This window comes from Phocoena sinus, chromosome 5 (genome assembly GCF_008692025.1).
Source record: "Phocoena sinus isolate mPhoSin1 chromosome 5, mPhoSin1.pri, whole genome shotgun sequence".
Lineage (NCBI taxonomy): Eukaryota > Metazoa > Chordata > Mammalia > Artiodactyla > Phocoenidae > Phocoena > Phocoena sinus.
Window position 1 is genome coordinate 37,957,961 of NC_045767.1, and position 18,947 is coordinate 37,976,907.

General features: G+C 55.8%; 2 protein-coding genes across 4 annotated transcripts in view; one reads left to right on the forward strand and one right to left on the reverse strand.

Moving 5' to 3' along the window:
• The window catches only part of STX18 (syntaxin 18), a 123,361-nt gene extending 120,435 nt beyond the window's left edge, over positions 1-2,926 (forward strand). Inside the window, 1 exon segment of the mRNA XM_032632447.1 lies at positions 691-2,926. Within this exon segment, the coding sequence (XP_032488338.1) occupies positions 691-786 (96 nt within the window). The 3' untranslated portion in view covers positions 787-2,926.
• The window catches only part of NSG1 (neuronal vesicle trafficking associated 1), a 33,122-nt gene continuing 14,178 nt past the window's right edge, over positions 4-18,947 (reverse strand). Inside the window, exons 4-6 of one of the 3 annotated variants that reach the window (XM_032632450.1) lie at positions 10,394-10,504; positions 3,236-3,471; positions 4-923 (exon numbers count right to left, since the gene is read on the reverse strand). In XM_032632450.1, the coding sequence (XP_032488341.1) occupies positions 3,271-3,471; positions 10,394-10,504 (312 nt within the window). In that variant the 3' untranslated portion in view covers positions 4-923; positions 3,236-3,270. Of the gene's footprint in view, positions 924-1,990; positions 3,472-10,393; positions 10,505-18,947 lie in introns of those variants that run through there. The other 2 variants (XM_032632448.1, XM_032632451.1) reach the window with 2 other exon arrangements.

Sequence of the window (18,947 nt, forward strand, 5' to 3'; positions counted from 1 at the left end):
GGTACTCTTGGGGCACCGTGTCTGATTTGGAGGGGCGCCGAGTCCAGGCAGTAGTGTCCACCCGGTCAGGGCCACGTGCACAGGGCTGGTCTCAGGACTGCGCTGGATGGGCCCGTTCCACCCTGCCAAGCCCAGGACCCCACTCACTGCCCTGCAGAGGAGCCAGCTGGGGCGCAGGGGTCCCTCCCTAAGTCCGGGCTGGGCCCCACAGGAGAGGCTTGTGGGACCCCTCCAAGGACCCAGAGCCCTGGTCGCTGTTTACAGGGCCACCACAGTAGACTCTGTTGAGTGGACTTTATTTTCTGAGTGCAGTCCTCAGGTTTGGGTTGACGTGGGACCGATCTTGGACCACCACTGCCATCGCACTACTAGGAAACACACGTCAGGGTAGTGGACACACGCTCTCATCCTGTCTGTGTGGGTTTAACCCTGGGGTGGACATGAGCCATTTTTCCTGGGAGAATTGTGCGTGATCTCCACGTGATGACTAACCAGAGAGGGAGATGCAGCCCATTTGTCTAACAGACTTGAAACCCACTTTTTGGTTTTGCTTAATGATTAAGGCGTCTGTGCAAGGTAAGCATAGGGTTGAGCAGCCCACACAGTCAGAGCCCCGCAGGGAGAGCACGTGCAGACACACGAGGCACTTGAGAGCCTTTCCAGCCTAACCCCCCGTGCCCCGCCCCCCAGGCCATCAAGAACAACGCTGGCTTCCGCGTGTGGGTGCTCTTCTTCCTGGTGATGTGCTCCTTCTCCCTGCTCTTCCTCGACTGGTACGACAGCTAGGCGGCCACACCCGGCAGACGGCGCGCTTGGGCGCGCTGTCGTGGTCCCTGGCGTTGGAGCCGTCGGTGGGGAGGGGGCACGGAGATATGTACTCACAAAAGGGACACCCGACTTGTGGTTTTAAGCCCATGTAGTAGCTGAAAAAGAAAACAACACAACTAAACGTGGTCTGCGTCACAATCCTGCGGCCAGAGGGAAGGAACCGGGAGGGTGATTATTCCTGCACCTGCTGGGGCCGCCCCAGGGAGCGGGGCACGTGGGCCTCCTGCTCCACAGACGTCTCAGGCTTGGAGGAGGCGCCGGCCTTTCCCTCCGGGTGGCAGCAGGAAGAGCAATGGCCAGTAGCTTCTCACAGCACATGATGGATTGTTTCCTGTGGCTTCTTGTCTGCCTCAGCCAACTGATACACAGACTCATCGTGCGGTAGAAAAGATAGCACCTTCGCCCTGTGAGTCTAGTGAATACAACTACAGCCATTTAATGTATTGTTGGTGGGTCCAAGGTTAGAAAGTCAGTGCGTGCCCACCTGCCTCCTGTCTGGGAAGAAGTGTGGGGACGGGGCCTGGCTCCCCTCAGAACTGCTGCCCCCAACACTCTCCTGATGGGTGGGCAGGGGGTGGGGAAGGCCCAACTTGCGGCCACTGGGGCCCACGGAGCTTCGTCCAGAGGAGGACTTGGGCCTCTCCACCCACCAGAGCCCCAGGAATCAGGAACGCCTGCTTGTACTCAGGCACAAGGCATCTGCGGCCACATCTGTGCAGAAAGCGCCCGGTGCGCATGGGCCCCCAGGGTGTGGGTTCGAGGGCTCCGCACAGACAGTCCGGGGAGCACCACGGGGATCCTGTGTTCTTTATTTGCACAGAGTGAAAATGTCAAAAGTTACATGTGAATGAGCTTACAGTCAATAAAATACATGTCTCCTAGAAAATACAAATAGGGTTGCCTTGACACTGCATTGACATGGGCTGGAATCTGCTGATAGATGCTATCTATCTCCACAGAAGTTCTGGCACGTAGTTATTGCTCTTACGCGTCGGCACAGCTTCACAACATCCATGACTCTACGCCCACCCACGGCCCCGAGGTCATGGTCGTTGTTTCCAAACACCCTTGGTAATAAAATATACTGTATGTTTTGGAAGCACATTTCAGGAAACAGTAATTAATGGAGTTGGCCATGACCACCATGCTTGTTCGCAACAGATCTTGCACTATTTGTCATTTATTATTTTTGATCTAAAAAAACAGTGAAACTTTTGACATGTCCACCAGAAACAACACATTTAAATAACATGGAAGAAAATGTCCATGAACGTCTCTTTTTCTATTTAATCATCTTACACACTTAGTTTATCTAACTGGCAATTTTGTAAACATATACTTTAATGTCAAGATTCAGGTTGAAACATAACTGTCTTACAAAGATTGTGAATGAAAATGTCGTAACTGGACTTGCAAGTGCGACGCCAGCCCCCCTCCCAGCCTTTCCTGCCTGTTTCTTACATCAAAGGAGTTACATCTGTCCCACAAAATAAAAATTAAAGTAGCCTTGGCTTACCAGCAGTTACACTTTCACTTTTCTCACCCAGCTAATTGTTTTAAAACTAAGTAGCTAATACAGCTGTCGGTGCAAACTTATTCATAATAGATGTGAACAAAAGGGCCGGTAGGTTTCATTCCTACTCAGCCCATCACGGAGCAGACAGACTAGCTACAGGGAGACGGGTTCTGCAGCCTGTAGCCCAGGGTCCCCTCTTCCCAGAGTCCCCACCTCACATGCTCTGACCCAGTCCACATGCACTGAGGGAAACACGGCTCCCCTGCCCAGCGGGCGCCCTCTGTACCGGGAGGCAGCCTTCTGCCTGCAGCAGTGACCCCTGCCCGAGCCGACCTGCCGCAGCGCCTGCGCACTCAGGAGTGAGCACGGGGCAGGCGAGGGCACAACTGCGACCTGATGGCATCTTTCCTTCCTTCCCTCTGACGCTCACTATGGTGCATCTTGACCACTGGCACTATTGCCATTGGCGGGAGGGGGGAAGAAACGTGCAGTACAGCTTGCTCTTAGCAAAGCAAGGGATCACTCTAGATATGGCTGTGGTGTAAGGTTTGCAAACGGCAAGGTGGTTAAAAAAAAAAAAAATCAATCCCACAAAATGCATCATTTATCTGAAGTCTGAACCCCTTGCATATCCAGTGTAAATTTATTTTTTGACAGCATCCAATAAATCCCAGTCAAGTTGCTAAATTAAGATTCTTTACCATGGAAAGTGGTGTCGGAGCTCTTTTAGCAATGCTGATATGCCCTTGATTTTATGCCCGCGGGTGGTCTGCAGCAAGCTGTATTTGCAGAGCAGCATTAGCAAACAGAAGCAGTTGCACCATACATGAGTAACCTCTAAATTATCAGTAATTACATCTAATGAAATGTCCCTCAAAGTCGCTTTGTTACCTTCAAGTGACACTGTAAGGAACCTGCCCATCTCGCTAAGCGGATTTCTCAGCAGCCTCAGTCTCCTGCTCTGAGAGCTTCTCTTCTGACAGAACTGACATCCACGGCGACACCGAGCGGGTGATGCTCTGCTTGGCCAGGTTGTAGTGGTTGATGACGGTGTAAAATTTCTCCCGGGCGTTGGAGTCTTGCTCCGCATAGTAGCTCTCCAAGCCTTCTGGGATGCACTGGGTGTTCTGAAAGACAAGCCGCCCCCTGAGATGCATGCACCGATGCAGGAGGGAGGCCCGTGAGTCTCCAGGTGGCACCCAACCCGTGGTCACTGAGCACCTCCCCGGGCTTGGAGGAAACTCAGAGATGAGCTGACTGCCTGACACTGATTGCGTGGTAACGGGATGGACGTCTGTACAAGGCCGTGGCGACGGGACTTACACAGCGGGCCTCCTGCTTCTTTAAAGATCTTACACTCGTGGCCATTGATTTTAAATCTCCTAGAAGACAATGGAACTTTTGACATGTCCACCAGAAGCAACATATTCAAACAGTGAAGGAAGGGAGTCAGAAGGGCTCCTGGGAGCAGGGGTTGGGGGCACTTGACCCAAAGGAGCCGGTCCTCGGGGCAGGAGGACAGGGACACAGGCTGAAGAGAGGCCCGTGGCCAGAGCAGAGGGTGCAGAGCCGCAGGACACAAACGCTGGGGAGAAGGCAAGGGTCGGGGGGTCAGGACACACCACCTACAAGGGTCTGGTAGGGAGCTGTGTGACCTGGAGATCCAGAGAGCCCAGGAAGCCACAAGGACCCCATGAGGGCACGTGAGGGTGGGGGGCTCTCGGGGGGCAGCTGTCCGCTAAGGGAGAGGCACTTCCCTACAGCTCGTGGAACCCGGGGGTGGGGAGGTCAGTCCCTAGCTTTCGTCCGCTCACCAGGGGTCTAGGGCCCCCAAAAAGTCAGGCTACCTTCCCTTGTCCATCCAGCAGCCGGGCTAAGCCGCCGCCCACCCCGCCTCCACGTCGCTCGCCAGGCCCTGAGGAAGGGGTCGCGGGCTGCATTCTGCCTCCCCCCGCCCTTCTCCCAGTGACAGGCGGGCGCGTGGGGCCCAGCTCACGACACGCTTCTCAGCCCTCCCGGCAGCCAGTAGAAGCCATGGGGCTAACTTCTGGCCAACGGGGTGTGCGGGGCTGTGACAGGAGCAGGTTCTGGGGGGCTCCTGCCCTCCACCGCTCCCTTCTCGGCGGCTTTGATTGCCTGGACTAACCTGCCTGGAGAGGGACAACACCCTGGGGGCCGGCAGTGCAACACGACAGAATCGGGGCTCTAGGGGGACCTCAGGGAGCCCCACTGCCTGCCAGCTGCGGCTTTAATGAGAGAGAGAGAGAGAGAGAGAGAGAGAGAGAGAGAGAGAAACCTTCCATCTGGCGGAAGGCACGTTACCTGTGTCTCTAAGCAACCAAAGCATTACAGGAACGCCAAGGTCTGTCACACACTGAAGGGAGACTGCAGTAACAAGGGTCCTGGGCCTTGGCTACCTTCACAGTCACCAGGGAGACTTTTTTTTTTTTTTTTTTTTTTTTTTGCGGTACGTGGACCTCTCACTGTTGTGGCCTCTCCCGTTGCAGAGCACAAGCTCCGGACGCACGGGCTCAGCGGGCATGGCTCACGGGCCCAGCTGCTCCGCGGCATGTGGGATCTTCCCAGACCAGGGCACGAACCCGTGTCCCCTGCATCGCCAGGTGGACTCTCAACCATTGCGCCACCAGGGGAGCCCCAGGGAGACTTTTAAACCCCCCTGATTCCCAGCACCGCCCGCAGGGTCCGGCTGGCACCCCCGAGCAGCATCTCAGCCAAGGCCACCTCGCTGGCAACAGCGCAGCCAGGATTCTACCAACTCCTGGGGCCCAGCAGGACACCCCACTGCTCGATGCACTCCTCTGCCAATCTGGGCTGAGCAGTCTCCCAGCGTGGAGACCGTGACAGAGTCTCTGATGGTCACCAGGATGGCCGGTGGCGGCTACTGCCCTGTGGACGTGGGCGCCAGCCTGGGATGCACGGGGGGACCTCCTCTGGGAGCCCTGTCCCTGCCCGACCCGGGTTTCTTCAGCCTCCAGAAGCTAAAGGCAGGTTAGCTCCGTCTCCGTTAAGGGGCTGCTCCCTGGAGTCTCTGCAGACCCAAGGCCCGTCTCCACATCCCAGCCCTGCCACCACACCGGTTCCTTCTGACAGGTGGCCAAGTGCCTTGCGGGCACAATGTCTCCCTGCGAGCTGAGATCTGTTAGTCCCATTTCAGTCACAGCAAGTGAGACCCAGAGAGGGAAGGGACCACAGGGCAGTGTGGGAACCGAGCTCCAACCCGGGTCTCTGCTCAGTGCACTCCAGACGTCGCCCCCCCACCCGCAAAGCTGCCGATGGTGACTGCTCAGCTCAAAGGCAGAACAGTGAGAAACAAGGCAGCGCGGTCCCCCCGGGGCGCCGGAGCAGGACTGTACGCCCTGGCAGCTTCAAGTCCCGGTCCCGCCTGGGCTCTCAGCATCCTCAGAGGTGGGTGTGGCAGAGCTCCGTCCGCAGGGCTCAGGGGGCTGGGCTGGAGCGGGGAGGTGCTGCCCGGGAGGAGCTGCTGAGGCCAGGACCAGGGGAACCCGGTGAACGCCACAGCCTTCGTCAAGCCCTCTTCGGGCACCAGGCGGGCAACGTCACCCAGTGGACCCGGAGGCCTCCCCACTGTGCCTCCCCACCTGGTATCAGGAGCAGCCACGCAGGGCCGAACACATGATTTGTGGACGAGAGAAGGGACCACGTCTCAGTCTTAGAAAAGCTCCCATTTGAGCCACCGCAGAGGCTGGGCCGAGTGTGACCCAGGGCCTCCTGTTCCACCTGTAAGTGAGCGAGCTCCCTCTCCGTCCGGATGCTGCTTACAGGGGTCACCAGCCCTGTGTCTGCGAAAAGGAGTGTCAGCCTGAGGTTAACAGGCTCTCCTACAGGTGGGCTGCCCATCGGGTGCAGAGTCACTCACACCAGTTCTGGGCCAGGCCCTGGGGATACCACAGGCCCTGCAGCCCCGTGCCCACCCCGTGGCCTCCAATCAGGATCCAGCTCTGCTGCTCACACTAGGAAGGGGCAGGTGTGGCCACTCGGCAGAGGGAGGGCAGCGCTACCTGGCGTGGTTACTGGCGGATGTGATGGCGCCATGCCTGGTCCAGCCCTGGCCCACCTGGCTGCTATTTCATCACTCATGGGTCTGGGAGGATGGCAGGTGGTGAAGGAAGGGATGTGGTTTGCGGGCAGTGGGCTTTAGACAGCTCTGGGATTTGCCAGAGGTTTATAAATAACTTGAATTTGACAGCAGATCCATCCATCCGCCTCTGTTCCCTGAGCCAGGGCTTCTCAGAGATGCATGGCTCACTGCCGCTGGTTTAGTGAAGATGGAAGGGAAAATAATAAACGCGTGCTTTCCCCACAGCCCTGATACCACCCTGCCCCACGGAGAACTGGTCTCCTTACCAGGTCACTGACCCTGAAATACAGACTAGAAACACCTGCCAGCTAGCTACTTCCAGGAGAGAAGTGACAAAGGGACGCAGTGTGTTTACGGCCCAGCGCCGCTGTACACAGCGTTTCTGTGGGCTGAGGCCGGCAGGAGCAGGAGGTCACGTTACAGGCCGAGGTCACGTTCTGCCTGAGCCTCAGTCCCCTCGACTAAAGAAAGGAGCTGATGAGGACTGCCCGGGCTGCTGTGAGGACTGCAGCCAGCGCAGCACAGCGGACAGCAAGGATTAAAAGCCCACAGGGGCCCGCTGAGGTCATGCATGCCCTTCTGTCATCGGCGTCCTGAGCCCGGCCACGCCTGGGCACTGGGGAGCCGGGCACTCTGCAGGGGCAAACCGTCTGTTCAGCCCAGGGCCGGCCCTGCAGGTGAACTGGCCCCTGTCCAGCAGGCCGGCGGCCACCCTCCTCCCCCACCTGCAGTGCCACCTCCCCTTCACTCTGTCCTTGCCACCAGCACAGGGTCTGGCAAGACATTCTGAGGCCACCAACACCTGCTGGGCAGTTAGTGACTCTGCTCCAGGCTAGGGCAGGCCTCCAGATGGGATGGGGCATCCCTGCCCTCCAGGCACCAGGACAGACGGTCCCGCTGCCACCCACACAGTGAGGCTGTAAGACAGGGGTGCTGGGGAGGCACTGTCGGGGGGGGGGGGCGTGCTGGCGGCAGGCAAGACCCTGGGGGAAGACGGCTTCCAGGGGGTGTCCGGGAGCCACACAGGAGTAGGATGGGGTGGGAGCTCCGGGGAAGCTGCGACCTGCCCCCTTTGGCTGGAGAGACCCCAGCATAAACACGTCAGCTGTGGGTGAGCTCAGGGAGGTCACAGAGCTTCTAACGTGAAACGATAACTGGACGGGTGAGGGAACCCAGGAAAGTGTCCCAACAGCCCTGGCCCACGGTCCAGGAGGCCTAGCTATTAAACCTCACATGCAAGCTCCCCGAAAGCAAGTCAGTCTACGAGGAGCACCCAACTGTAAACACCTTGCAGGCTCTGGGGCAGTTTTCTCCCATCGTGTTTAAGACCTTTCTGTAACACTCATCCAGGGCCTTCATGGTTTAAAAAAAAAAGCAGAAACCTAGGATCCTCCCCAGCCCACATCTGCCTTTTTAAATCTCCTCGTGACACTCCTCAGCTTGGGGCCCCCTGCAAAAGGCTGGCCCGCGCCCCTCTACGCATCCCAGAAGCTCGGGCGCCTGTGCCCATCAGCCCTTCCCTCGGGGCCCGGGGTCAGCAGGCCCGGCCCAGTCTGTCCTCAGCACAAGGCCAGCCCACGGCAGGTGCACACCAGCACCCCCCCGCTCATTCGGGTCCCAGCCTGGACGAGCACCGTGCTCCCCCAGGAAGGGGTGGCCACAGGCAGGCGGTCACCCACGTATTCCTTCTTGCCTAACTCTTGGCAGCATCCACGTCATCTGGACATCGGTCTGCTGGCTTGCTGCTAGAACATGAGCTCCGAGGGCAGGCCCCTGACACACCCTGTGCCCCGTGGCACGCCCAGCACCCCACCACGCACACAGGAGGTGGCAGTTAATAAACAGATGCCGAATAAAGAAGGACGTGCAGGGTGTGACTTTGGGTACGACGTCTCTGTACTCAACTTCCTGTTGGTATAAGGGGGTCTAATGGCATCTACCCCACAGGGTTTCTGGGAGCATCAGAGATCCTAGTTAAAAGCTCCTTGTAAACTGTCGGGTGGTGGCATGTGATACACACGTACGAACACGCAGAAAGGAGGGAGGAAGGGGACACACACACACTCACACCTTCCCTTCTCCAGCCTTAGCCCGAGGGCCGTGGGATACAGGGCAGCAGCTCCCCAGCCCTCCCAGTGACCTTCTCCAGGAAGGACACCACCCATTAGACACCAGTGGAAAATGCCAAGTCCCCAGAGGCGGAACAGTCTCTCAGGGGCTCTAAATTCCCAAGGCTGGCTGTGCACCGGAACCACCTGCAGAGCCTTTTCAACATGCACACACCTGCCGTCCAAAGCTGCTGTGAGTCCGAGGACTGGGCCTCATCTCCCTGGCTCCCCCTGGACCAGGTTATCTAGCAGAACCTGGCCTTGCAGGACAGGGAGTTTGGGCCCACTCCTGCCTCCGTCTCAGGCACAGAGAGAACGAGCCCGGAAGGAAGCCCTGCATCTTCCTGGTCAGGCTGTGGCCGCAAGTATGGCTGCCGTCTGCCTGGACGAGGACTCCAGTCCCCAGGGAAGTGGTCCTCCGCGCACCCGGCTTCCCTCAGGGCGCGGCTCCTGTGTCACCTTGGCTCCTCCTCCTTGACCTCAGGTCCTCCCCTCCCGCCCCGCCCCCGCCTCCCAGATTCACTCCTGCTCCATCCGCAGCACCCAGACCTGTCTAGACCCGCATCTCTTCCCTGGTCGCCTGCAGCAGCCTCCTGTCCCTCCCTTCCAATCGGCAGCCTCCCCAGCCACCCGAGTGGCCATCCCATCACCTCCCTCTCCTCCAGCGGCCTCTGGCCGGCACTCCAGTCTGGCCACAGCTGGCTCTTCCCCAACAAGGACTATGTACGGACCGGCCCAGCCAGCACCTGTGCTGCTCCTCCCCTCGCCCACCTGGCTCAGCCCTGCCGTCCTCCAGCATCAGCTCATGTGCTGCCCTCCTCGAAGTCCCAGCCCTCTGGGTCAGCCTCCTTTAAACCATGTTGTCTCCTGAGCCTCCCAACAGATCATAACTCCTCCAGCCGCAGCCCAGGGTGTGCACGGGCTGGTGGAAGGGGCCGGGGGCTTCGCCCTGCCCAGACGCCCTTCCTCAGGTCCCTGCACGGCGCCCCCACGGGCCTCTTACGTGGTGGGCACAAAACGCACACTCGCTGAGCGCAGAAGGGCTCAAGTGTCAGAAGCCTTGAAGCTGTGGAAGGAGGAACCCATACGAGGGCCCGTGTCCCTCACATCAGCAGCTCCCAAACCGCAGCCGCCCAGTGGCAGCGGGCGACCCGGCTTCTTCTGCTCGTGCCCAGCAGCACACAGAGCCAGGTCCTGCTTTCATCCCAGCAGCGCCAAATCCTGGGACTGATCATGTTTTCCTCTTCGCACTGGCTCTGGGAAGTTCAGAACCAAAAAGGGGCCCAGGTGCTGAGTGTATGGGACATGGGAGCAAGTCCACGGCCCGTGTGTTTCACTCCTGCTTCCTTCACCCCACCCCCTCCCTTATTTTTCTCCCCTTAATCCTGCGGCCCCATGTGTCTGCTTCTCTGCCACTTGGAGCCTTTGGGGAAGGAGGCATCATCACATCAGCAAAGCGAGCATCGAGCGCGGAGAGCCCAGCAGCATGGCGGGCAGACCAGGGTCTGCGGTCGGGGCGCTGGGGTCGCCCGGCCCTGGTCCCAAACCCCTGAGTGGTGGTGCAGGTCTTCCTCTCCCGGGACCTCTGCTTCCTGGCATGTCCCCTCATCACTCACTGCCCCCCCAGGGGATGTGCTAGGCCTGCAGACAGGAGCCTCCCTTTCACAGGCCCCGCCGTGACCCCGCTTCCCTGCCCCCAGGTCCCCATGAGGAGCTCCCGCCAGGCCCCAACACCGCCCCTGCCGCTCTAGCCCTGTCATGAGTCACGCGGGGGGACAAGGCGCAAAGGCATCAGGGGCCCAGGGGATGGGGGGGGCTTACCTTGAGGACGAAGCCGTCGGGGCAGGCACGGTCATACTTGTACACCTTGTAGACGACCAGGAAGACGACACAGGTGAGGAAGGCCAGGGCAAAGAGCACCAGCACGGACACCTGTGGGGGGGGCGGGGCCGTCAGCACGGCTGAGGGGGCGGCCACGCAGACACACCCACACACAGATGCACACAGACACACACAGGCCCGCGGGCCACTATACACGGGCACCGTCTCCGGAAGGAGGCACGGAACACAGAGCTGGGAGGCCTCTGGTGATAAGCAGTCAGCAGAGTCTGAACAACTGGACAACTTTTTGTACCATTTTCATTTTTTCACCCCAAGCTGCATCACCTTCATTTTAAATTAGCCATTTCTAGTATTCCAGGCCTTGCATAGAGAGCTCGGGGTACAGATAACGATCGGGCCTCATGGACATCGGACACACCATCGAGCCGTGGGTGTGGGCTGCCCTTCTGATGCTGTGGGTCACCACAGTGGCGCATCAGCCAATGGCTACTCAGCTGTTCCAGAGACACCCCTGAGCCCTGGACACCAGCCCTGCCCTTGACCTGGGGCCAGCTGGCCAGGACAGAAGACCCTCCCGGGCCCCCATCACCTCTACTCTGGACAGTTTCCTGCGTGTTCAGTTAGAGCCTGTCCTCCCCACCCTGGAGGGCGGTCCCCATTAGCATGGGGACTCGGCGTTCTGCACCGTGGCTGGACCACGGGACGTACTCAGTAATGTCGGCAGATGATTAATGACAGCCCATGAGCAGAGTGGGCCAGCGACGGGAGACCTCCCCACTGCAGGGCCTGGGGCACGGGGGACGAAATGATGCTGCATCTGGCCTTGAAGGTGCTCCCTGGCTGCTGGAAGCCGCTGGGCAGGGGCGAGAGCGTGTCCTGGGCTGAAAGGGCGTGCAGAGGCCCTGCGGGTCAGGTTGGGAGGTGTGACCAGGAACCGCAGCACCCAGGCCCCCAGCCCAGCCCCACTACTCCCTCTCTTCTCCCCACACGGCCACCCTGGCCACCGGCCACTGCTGCCCGGGCTACGAGTCCCCACCTCCAACCACCCAGCTCACGCTCACTGCAGCCTGGGCGACACCCGTCCCCTCTGTGCCCCCCACCCAGGGAAGCAAGCAAGGAGTCTCTGTGTCACCCCCAAGGAGGCCCTTCCTGCCCATCCCTGCAGTCCGCCCCCGTCAATATCTCTGTCCTCTACCCCCTGTTCTTCTCGTGACCCCTCACCTGGGCTGTCAGGGCTGTCACCCTCTCTAGCCACTCCAGCCTGTCTGGACAACCCGCCTGCACGTGGAGCCTGCGTCTGACAAGGGGACACAGGGTGGCGCCACGGCTGCCTCAAGGCCCAAAGCACCCCCAGGGATGGTGCCATCTGGGTTCTGGTGGCCGCTATGGCACATGGGCAAGGACAAGACCACCCGGCCCGGGTGGGCAGCCCGGAGAGACCACAGAGGCAGCTGAGCATGGAGCTGGGTGACAAAGGAGGCTGAATCTGAGGAAGAGGAATGGGCAGTGGCCCTGGGGACACGCGGCGGCCGAGGGAGCAGCAGAGTATGTGCGGGGCTTTCCGACAGGGGTGGCAACCCTGCCGGTGCCCGGCGCCCAGGAGGGGCAGCCAGATTCTGGGTAAGTCACCCCACTCCTCCAGGCCCAGGCTCCTGCCAGCCAATGGCAGTTAGAGGCCCCAGCTCCCGGGGCTGGTGGGAGGACAGCACCTAGGCACAGTGGATGCTCTGGAAGGAAGCGTTTGCTGTTGTTGCTGCAACTGTCACCACAGCCATTCCCTTAGCTCACTCGGGTCACACAGTGGCAGATGCAGAGCTGGACTCTCAGCCCAGGCCGCACAGCCTCCCCCAGGCCCGCCGCCCTATCCTACCTGAGCCCCTCCCCACATTCACCTAACTACTGCTCACCCAAATCTGCCCTGCCCGGGACCCAGCTACCCAGTGGCGGCCCCTGGGGGCAGCAAGGGCCACTTCAGCAGCTCTTTCCACAGTCTAGAATAGCAGGGTTGTCCATAGGGAGAGCTGTATTTAAAATAACTGAACTCCTTCGTAACCCTCTGTATTCTATTTTGGGCATTTGAAAACATTATTCCAAGAAGAGGTCCATGGCACACAACAGGTTAAGAAGCCCTGTTAGAATATGTCCTCAATAAAATATTAGCGAACTGAATTCAACTACACGTTAATAAATACATGCACCATGATCAAGTGGGATTCATTCCATGGCTGCAAGGATGGTTCCAACATCCACAAAATCTATGTGACATATCACAGTAACAAAATGAAGGATAAAAATCATATGACCGTCTCAACAGATGCAGAAAAAGCATGTGACAAAATTCAACGTGCATTTATGATAAAAACTCTCAACAAGTGGGTATAGAGGGAATGTACATAATAAAAGCCATATATGACAAGCCCACAGCTAACAGCATATTCAATGGTGAAAAGCTGAAAGCTTTTCCTCTAAGATCAGGAACAAGAAAGGGATGGCCACTCTCACCAGTTTTATTTAACATAGTATTACAAATCCTAGCCAGGACAATTAGGCAAGAAAAAGATATAAAAGGCATCCAAATTAGAAAGGAAGAAGTAAAACTGTTAACAATTTGCAAATGACAAAGTATCTATAGAAAACCCTAAAGACCACCAAATAACCGTTAGAACTAATCAACAAAGTTGCAGGATACAAAATCAACATACAAAAAAATCTATTGCATTTCTGTACACTAATAAGTGAGCTATCAGAAGAGTAATTAAGAAAACAATCCCACTTACAATTGCATCCCAAAGAATAAAATATCTAGGAATAAATTTAACCAAGGAGGTAAAAGACCTATACACTGAAAACTATTTATAAGTCAGTGATGAAAAAAAACTGAAGAAGACACAAAAAAATGGAAAGGTATTCTGTGCTCATGCATTGGAAGAATTAATATTGTTAAAAATGTCCACACTACCACTACCCAAAGCAATCTACAGATTCAATGCAATCCCTATCAAAATTACATATTCATTTTTCACAGAAATAGAACAAACTATCTTCCAATTTGTGTCAACCATAAAATAGCCAAAGCAATCTTAAGAAGAAAATTGGAGGCATCATACTCCTTGATTTCAAACTATATCACAAAGGTATTCAAAACAGTATGGTAGTGGTGTAAAAACAGACACATAGACTATGGAACAGAGAAGAGAGCCCATAAATAAACCCACATGTGTATGGTCAATTAGTTTATGACAAAGGAGCCAAGAATATAAAACAGGGAAAGAACAGTCTCTTAAATAAATGGTGCTGGGAAAACTGGAGAGCCTCATGTAAAAGAATAAAACTCAACCACTAACACCACATACAAATATTAACCCAAGACAAATTAAAGACTTGAACGTAGGACCTGAAACCATAAAACTCCTAGAAGAAAACACAGGTGATAAGCTCCTTGACATTGGTCTTGGCAAGGATTTGTTGTATTTGACCCCAAAAGCAAAAGCAACAAAAGCAAAAATAAACAAGCAGGACTACATCAAGCTAAAAAGCTTCTACACAGCAAAGGAAATCATCAACAAAGTTAAAAAGCAACCTACTGAATGGGAAGGAATATCTGTAAATCATATATCTGGTAAGGAGTTAATATAAAAATATATAAAGAACTCATAGAACTCTAGAGCAAAACCCAAAGAATCCAACTAAAAAATGGGCAGAGGAACTGCATAGGCACTTTTTTCCAGAGAAGACATACAGATGACCAACAGGTACATGAAAAGGTGCTCAACATCACTAACCATCAGAGAACCGCAAATCAAAACCATAATGAGATATCACCTCACATCTATTACAATGGCTATTTTCAAAAAGAAAAGAAACAGTAACGGTCGGAAAGGACGCAGAGAAAAGGAAACTCTCGTGCAATATTGGTGGGAATGTCAACTGGTGCAGCTACTATGGAAAACAATTCAGAGGTTCCTCAAAGAACTAAAAATAGAACTACCGGGACTTCCCTGGTGGCACCGTGGTTAAGAATCCGCCTGCCAATGCAAGGCACACAGGTTCGAGCCCTGGTCCGGGAAGATCCCACATGCCACGGAGCAACTAAGCCCGTGCACCATAACTACTGAGCCTGCGCTCTAGAGCCCACAAGCCACAACTACTGAGCCCACGTGCCACAACAACTGAAGCCCATGCACCTAGAGCCTGTGCTCCGCAACAAGAGAAGCCTCCACAATGAGAAGCCCGCGCACTGCAATGAAGACCCAACACAGCCAAAAATAAATAAAAGAGTGAATTCACACACACAAAAAAGAACTACCATGTGATCCAACAATCCCACTTCTGGGTATTTATCTGAAGGAAATGAAAAAACTAACTTGAAAAGATGTCTGCACCCCCATGTTTACTGCAGCGTTATTTACAATGGCCAAGATACCGAAGCAACCTAAGTTGCTTGGATAAAGACGTGGTATATATATTCAATGGACTGTTATTCAGTCATAAAAAGAAGGAAATCTTGCCATTTGTAACAACACGGGTGGACCTTGAAGGCATTACACTAAGTGAGATAAGTCAGACCAAGGAAAACAAATACTGTTCAAGCTCACTTATATGTGGAATCTTAAAAAAAAATTAAAACTGAGCTCATAAATACAGAGATCAAATTGGTGGTACCAGAGGCAGGGGGGTGGGGGAAATGGGTGAAGGGGGTCAAAGGGCACACACTTCCAACTAAAGATAAATAAGTCCTGGGGATGTAGTATACAGCATGGTGACTACAGTTAATAAAACTGTGCTGCGTATCCGAAAGCGGCTAAGAAAGTAGCTCTTAAAAGGTCTCATCACAAGAAAAAATATTGTAACTGTGTGGTGACAGATGTTAACCAGACTTACAGTGTGATCATTTCTCAATATACACAAATATTGAATCATTCTGTTGTACAGCTGAAACTAAAATACTGCTATATGTCAACTACATTTCAATTTTTTTAAAAAGAGTGTAGGGACTTCCCTGGTGGCGCAGCAGTTAAGAATCCGCCTGCCAATGCAGGCGACACGGGTTCGAGCCCTGGTCCAGGAAGATCCCACATGCTGCAGAGCAACTAAGCCCGTGCGCCGCAACTACTGAGCCTGTGGGTTCACATTTCCCTACATGGCATGGTGTCCCCTGCAGTCACCACGGCCTGAGAAGCGAGCCGCAGGCCTTTCCAGGAAGATCCCCAGCTGGCTCCGAACTGGATCCTGGCTCTGCCACCCGCCACCTGTGTGACGAGCAGGTCGCCTGCGCATCTTGTCTCTGAAGAAGGGACAAGGCCTCACACTCTTACACGTTTATCAAGAGAATGAAAAGCTATCAAGGGCTCAAGAGCATGTTGCCAGCCCCACGTGCTACACCCCAGTCAAGGTTGAATTGTGCCCCGACCCCCCCAAAAAAGTGGAAGCCCTAAGCCTGGCACCTGTGAATGTGACCTTATTTAGAAATAGGGTCCTTGCAGGGGTGATTCAATTAACTGAGGTCATTCGGGTGAGCCCTAATCCAGTATGACTGTGTCATGAAAAGGGGACATCTGGACACACAGGTGCACGCACATGGCCATGTGAAGACGGAGGATGGAGTGATGCACCTTCAAGCCACGGAAAGCCAGGGACTGCTGGCAACGCCCCGCCCCACCCCCACCCCCCAGGAGCCAGGAGGAGGCACGGAAGGGTTCTCCCCCGGAGGCTTCAGAGGGCACCTGCTGGCACCTCAGTCTTGGACCTCTGGCCTCTAGAACCGGGAGACAATACATCTCTGCTGTTGGAGTCCCCCAGTCGATGTACTTTGTCCCGGCAGCCCTAGCAAACTAACACAGCCCCTAACACCAAGGCTGTTTTAGGCCCTGAGTGGTCAGCACTGGCTCACCTCCCCCGGAGGTCGCCCTTGTCCCTTCCCCAGCATGGCCAGGCTGGCGGCCTTCCCTCCTCCTCGCCAAAGCCCTGGCCAGGCCCACTGCCTCCCAGAGGGCTCTGGAACGTGCCAGCCTCTCTAGACACCGAGAGCTCATGTGTCCCCCATAATCCAGTATCTACCATTTCCTGAGTCAAGTGACATGAAACTCTGTCCCAGTTTGCAAAGTTTCATGAACCTCCCTCACCTCCCACCCCCATGAGACAATTAAGAATATTCCAGAACAGAACATGAAATCACTTAGCCAGACATACCTGTTTCCTCCAGGCCCTGGGAGTACCCTCTGGCTTTCTCTACATGGGCACGCCATGGCTGTAAGCACCCTGGAGAGCCCTGATCACCCAAGGCTCCATCTTTCAGCCAATTCTGAAATACTCTGGCCAAGAGACAAGCCACCCATCCACTGCCCATTGTGTGTCAAGCGCCCTGGGTTCTAGGCCTGCTCGGCCAACACACGCAGTGACTCTGGAAAGGGCATCTGTCCCCTGACCCTCGGTCCCCTCTCAGCTGCGAAGGGGGAGCACCCACATTTACAGTGGGGTGTCCAGGAGACCCCCTCACTGAACAACATAAGCCTCCTCCCTCAGGGCTGCAGCCTCAGAGCAAGGAAGATGCCTGGAGACCATCAAATCCAGCACCTTCCTGTACACGTGACGGAGGCCCAGCCACTGAAAAGGCAGCACCTCCAACGGGAACAACGGGACACCCAGGTGGCCAAAGAGGCCGGGGCGCACACAAGAGGAGGGGCAGCCATCACCTCAGTGACCTGACCTGAGCACAGAAAAGGCCCTAACAGCGCTGTGTACTAGAATCACAGGAGCCTCCAAGGATCCCGATACGCGGACCCCAGACCGGGAGACCCCCATACCCGGACCCCAGACCGGGAGACCCCCATACCCGGACCCCAGACCGGAAGCAACACCCAGGCATCAGTATGTGAACCCACCCCCCAGCCACGAACACCTCCTGTGTTCTCAGCCTTGCTCTGAACCGTGGGGGTGAACAGAGGATCCCACTTCTGCGTCGAACTCCTGCAGCCAGGGGGCTCCTGAGCTCCCACCCAAGCTCTGCCCTGTTGCACCAAAACACCATATTGATGGCAGCTCCAGAAACTTCGCTGCCTCTGCACTACATACGGTTGGCAGTTTAAATAAAGCTTGTACACTCCTACGACAGCACCTGCAAGGCCACGTTACTGACTGCATCTTACAAACGGGGCAACAGAGGCTCAGACACGCAGACGATTAGGCCAAGGGAAGCCGGCTGATACCCTACAGGTATCCAGGTCCTAATCCCTGGAACCTGCATATGCCACTTTACATGGTAAAAGGGACTCTGCAGATATGTTCAAGTCAAGGGCCTTGAGGTGGAAGATTATCCTGGATTATCCAGAGGGGCCCTCAGTGGAACCACAGGTGCCCTTATAAGAGGGAGGCAGAGGGCGAATCTGCCACAGAGGAGACGCCGATGGGAAGATAGAGCAGAGAGAGACTGGAGATGCCGTGCTGCAGGCTTTGCAGATGGAGGGAGGAGCTGCAAGCCAAGGAACGCAAGCAGCACACCTCCAGAGGCTGCAAGAGGAAGCGCAGCCAGTGCGACTGATTCAGGACCTCTGGCCTCCAGGACTGTCAGAGAATGAATGCGTGTGGTTTTACGCCACTCAGCTGCCCCAGGGAACTAATTCACCTCCTTGCAAGCCCACCTCCCCATAGACCGAGCCCCTGCGGGCAGGGTTGAAACCACACAACAGGCAGAGGGAGACGAGTGAATGAGTCAGTGGGTGGATGCAGCTGGCAGGTAGCCCATCCCCCAGTGAGGACTTACAGCGCAGCCCTTGGGTGCCAGGAGCCAACCCGGAGCATCTACACATCAAGTGGAACATAAATTCAGTTTGCCGGGTTTTATTAAGGAAACGAACATGCACAGGATGGGGGCAGGACCCCGGGCAGCTCTGCCCTCCAAGGGCCCCTGGAGGCCGGGACCCGGGTGGATGGGCAGTACCCAAACCTGCCGCTGTCCCCTCCGGGTGGGGCTGTGGGCCTGGGGGCCAGGGATGAAAGCCATGGAGGCCCTTGGTTGGCAGAAGGGTGTTTCCTTAGAGGCAGGGCCTTTGTTTCAGGGCCGACATCTCTATCAGGCATACAAAACCCAGTGCTGCGGCCCGCGATGCTTTTAGTGACCCCAGAAAATGGTTTTAACTTTTGCTTCAAAACCAGAAAAAATAATAATAATGAATCCAGCCTGGATTATATTCATCTTTAGTCCAAGACAGTCATAAGACGTTCTTTTTTTTTTTTTAAGGAGGAAAGGGCCCACAAAGGCAAAAGCATCTTGGGCCCCAAGGCCCTGCCTTCCTACATCGACGGAATCCCCAGTGGCTGGTGGATGTTCCCGGCCACCATGGAGTGACCTTGGCCAGCAGGGTCAGCCCTGGTCTCTGCTGAGTGGTGTTAACTCATCACAGCACGGAGTGAGAACCGGGAGGATAAGGTGGGAGCAGAGGCCAAACTCCCCCATGCGGGGAAGCGGTCCAGGAGGGGGTGTCTGGTCTTGAAGGATGGGGAGCGCTCCTGGGAAGCTCGGGAAACTGTGTTGTAG